The 3,282-nt window shown below is 33.3% G+C and overlaps 1 protein-coding gene and 1 long non-coding RNA gene across 2 annotated transcripts; one reads left to right on the top strand and one right to left on the bottom strand.

The window, feature by feature from the left end:
* LOC128213425 (noggin-2-like) lies at positions 1 to 552 on the bottom strand. Its single transcript, XM_052919108.1, has one exon. It carries the CDS (start codon positions 550 to 552, stop codon positions 1 to 3), a length of 552 nt encoding a protein of 183 aa, XP_052775068.1.
* An 801-nt stretch (positions 553 to 1,353) lies between these two features.
* Positions 1,354 to 3,282, top strand: LOC128222700 (uncharacterized). The gene is made up of 2 exons (XR_008259209.1): positions 1,354 to 1,596; positions 2,313 to 3,282. It is a non-coding gene; the product is annotated as an uncharacterized LOC128222700 (long non-coding RNA).

The raw sequence follows: 3,282 nt of genomic DNA, 5'->3' as shown, positions 1-3,282 counted from the left end.
TTAAATTAACATTCTTGTTTGCACGGCGATTTTCCGTCGACCCTTTTTGCAAATCCACCTTAAGAATTGGAGTGTTTTATCGTGACATTGTTGGTATCTCGTGCCCTGGGGCCATGAACAGGGACCAGAGGAGTCACAGGAGCCTTTTTTAACAAAACGTGGCCAAAACAACTGCCCTAAGTCCTCCCACTTATACTTCACATGACATGTGGAAAAGTCGTGCAAAAAAGTCACAATCACGTCTAAAGATTCGATTTCGACTCCAAGGTTATATCTATCCCGCAAAATATCGGACACTCTTGCTCGTGTCATGGAATATGCGTACACATCATTTGGATGATGTTCGTGAACAGACGAGTTTTGGAACAACTTATTTTCGCTTGGATCTGTAACAGACATCCATTCTGGATCAAAACTATTTCCAAGACGTCTGAATAATTTCTTAGGGTTTAGATGCTTTCCCGAAGGATCATTTGTCCGATAACTTGAAACGGAAATGTCTGTTTGGGACGGGAATCCATTATGTAGCCGACACTTTCTTGTGCCATCCATGCTGGTAGAATGATAAGTAAGAACAAATAATCCGTGGATGACTGATCAAGCAGTATGATCACAGTTGTGGCAAGTTGTCACCAAATCTAAAATGAATGATCCAATAAAAAATGCTCAACAATGGTTTTTATAAAGGTATGCAATGTGTACAGTCTTCAGTCTAACAGAAATATTTAGGGTCTCATGTTTTTTTATCAGCGGCGTGCAGCAATAAGGATGATTAAATTACAAATTAAATATTGAAGTATTTAGATAGTTTGACATATTTTTATTTTGTCCAAGCACAAAATATATTAGCAGTTTTAACTTGATCTCAGTCAATTAATATCGTAAACATTTAAATGGAGAAAAGACGAGTTTTCAATTTCACAAAGACCATAAACAAACAAATCTAATATCACATTAAAATAGGTTATTTTCTTTTACCGAAATTTGTATATCATAAATATACTTTAAATTTATCTGAATTATTTACATCATAGACGCGAAATGAAAGTATTAATTAAAACATACCATTGTGATCTATTTTATTGTGCAGAAATAAAAGGCATCTATCTATTTGATAATCCACTTTCATGAGTATTATTAATTATTAAATTATTTAAAAGACCTCGGACTCATGAACTAACAAAAATGAAGAGAGGCCAAGGAAACAAGATGAATGAAGCATTCCATATTGAAACATTAAAGTTATTAATTGTTAAGATGATTTTCATGTTACTTTTAGTCATTCACACCCCTTGATTAAAACAAGTTTACTCTGAACGATTTGTGAACGATTTTTTAAAAGGAAACACTATATGTTAGAGCTGTACTCTGATAAAGCAGTGATGAATAATCAGGAGTTTCCAAATTAACGTTTTAACAGTTCAACAGCCTGCATACACCGAATATCGCACGTTCTCACAGCGAAGTGCTATTTCATGGTGGGATATATAAATGCAGCTAGTGATGTAATAGCATTTGTAACATGTGCACCGCTAAAGTGATGAGTGTTTATATATCAGTGTGGTTGAAATATAATAGGACTTTTGTTACAATGTGGTTAGTATTTATATTGAGCTGATTTAGATACTGAGATTTTAAATTCCTTATTTATTTTGATAACATTTATGAAGGAAATGCAGTTGAGCTTTTATAAAGACACACTTTATATTAGTTTTGTTTGATTATTTATCCGTTCGCTTATTTTTTGATATTTCATAAGTCCGAGTTCTATTAAATAAATTAATAAATAATTATACCTTTGAAAGTGTATTATTAAATAGATTGATACCTTTTATTTCTCCGTAAAAAAATATATCACTAGGTACGTTCTTAATTATACTTACATTTAAGGTCAATAATGTCAATAAATTAAGATAAATTAAAAGTATAATTATGATGTGTCAATTTCGGTAAAAGAAAATAACTTTATTGAAATGTTTTATAATATTTCTTTTATTACGGTCTTTGAAAAATGAAAAATCGTGTTTTTTCTCCATTTAAAAATTCACGATATTAATTGACTAAGAAACAAATTCAAAATGCTAATATATTTTCAGCCATTCCGCCCGGAGAAATTGAAATATGTCAAACTTCTTAAATTCTTTTATATTTAATTTGTATTTAATAATCATCCTTATTGCTGCACGCCGGTGAATAAAACATGAGACCCTCAATAGTTCTTTACAGTTGTCAGACTGACGACTGCACACATCGACATTGCATACGTTTATAAAACCATTGTCGAGCATTTTATATTGGATCGTTTATTTCAGATTTGGTGACAATTTGCCACAACTGTGATCATGCGGCTGAATCAGCCATTCACGGATTATTTGTTCTTACTTATCATTCTACCAGCGTGGATGACAGAAGAAAGTGTCGGCTACATATTGGATTCTCGACCGCAACAGACATTTCCGTTTGCGTTTATCGAACAAATGTATCCAACGGGAAAGCATCTAAATCCTAAGAAACTATTTAGACGTATTGGAAATAGTTTTGATCCAGAATGGATGTCTGTAACAGATCCAAGCGAAAATAAGTTGTTCCAAAACTCGTCTGCCCACGAATCTCATCCAAATGATTTGTACGCATATTCCATGACACGAGCAAGAGTGTCCGATATTTTGCGGGATAGATATAACCTTGGAGTCGAAATCGAATCTTTAGACGTGATTGTGACTTTTTTGCACGACTTTTCCACATGTCATGTGAAGTATAAGTGGGAGGACTTAGGGCAGTTGTTTTGGCCACGTTTTGTTAAAAAAGGCTCCTGTGACTCCTCTGGCCCCTGTTCGTGGCCCCCGGGCATGAGATGCCAAATAGGTCAAGTTAAGACACTCCAGTTCTTAAGGTGGATTTGCAAAAAGGGTCGACGGAAAATCGCCGGGCAAAAAGAAAATATTAATTTCACGAGCAAAAGGACAAATAAAAAAACAAATCACGTGAGACTTGGTGATAAAGTAAAATGTAAGTGGAGAAAAATTCCGTACGAAATAATAACGTCTTGTTTGTGCAAGTGTGATTAATTTTTTTAAAAATTGCTCAGATGAAAACGCAGACGACGGAATAAACTCTATTTCATTTATGTTGATATTTTTGTTGTTTCGTTTTGCCATTCTGTGTTGATACTAAGTATGTTATATAAATTTGTCATATTCAATAAAACCTGTCATAATGTGAAAGTTTTTAATGTGTGTTACTATATAGGTTAGAATTTTGAATAAAAATGTTTAAACATGT

The sequence above is a fragment of the Mya arenaria genome, chromosome 2 (genome assembly GCF_026914265.1).
Source record: "Mya arenaria isolate MELC-2E11 chromosome 2, ASM2691426v1".
In the NCBI taxonomy this organism is placed as follows: Eukaryota; Metazoa; Mollusca; class Bivalvia; order Myida; family Myidae; genus Mya; species Mya arenaria.
Note: the sequence above shows the minus strand (reverse complement) of the source record. Positions and strands in the feature narration are given on the sequence as shown.

What these genes read in the sequence shown, in the direction of transcription:
- LOC128213425 (XM_052919108.1), bottom strand. Translation starts at nt 552, where the DNA reads ATGGATGGCACAAGAAAGTGTCGGCTACATAATGGATTCCCGTCCCAA.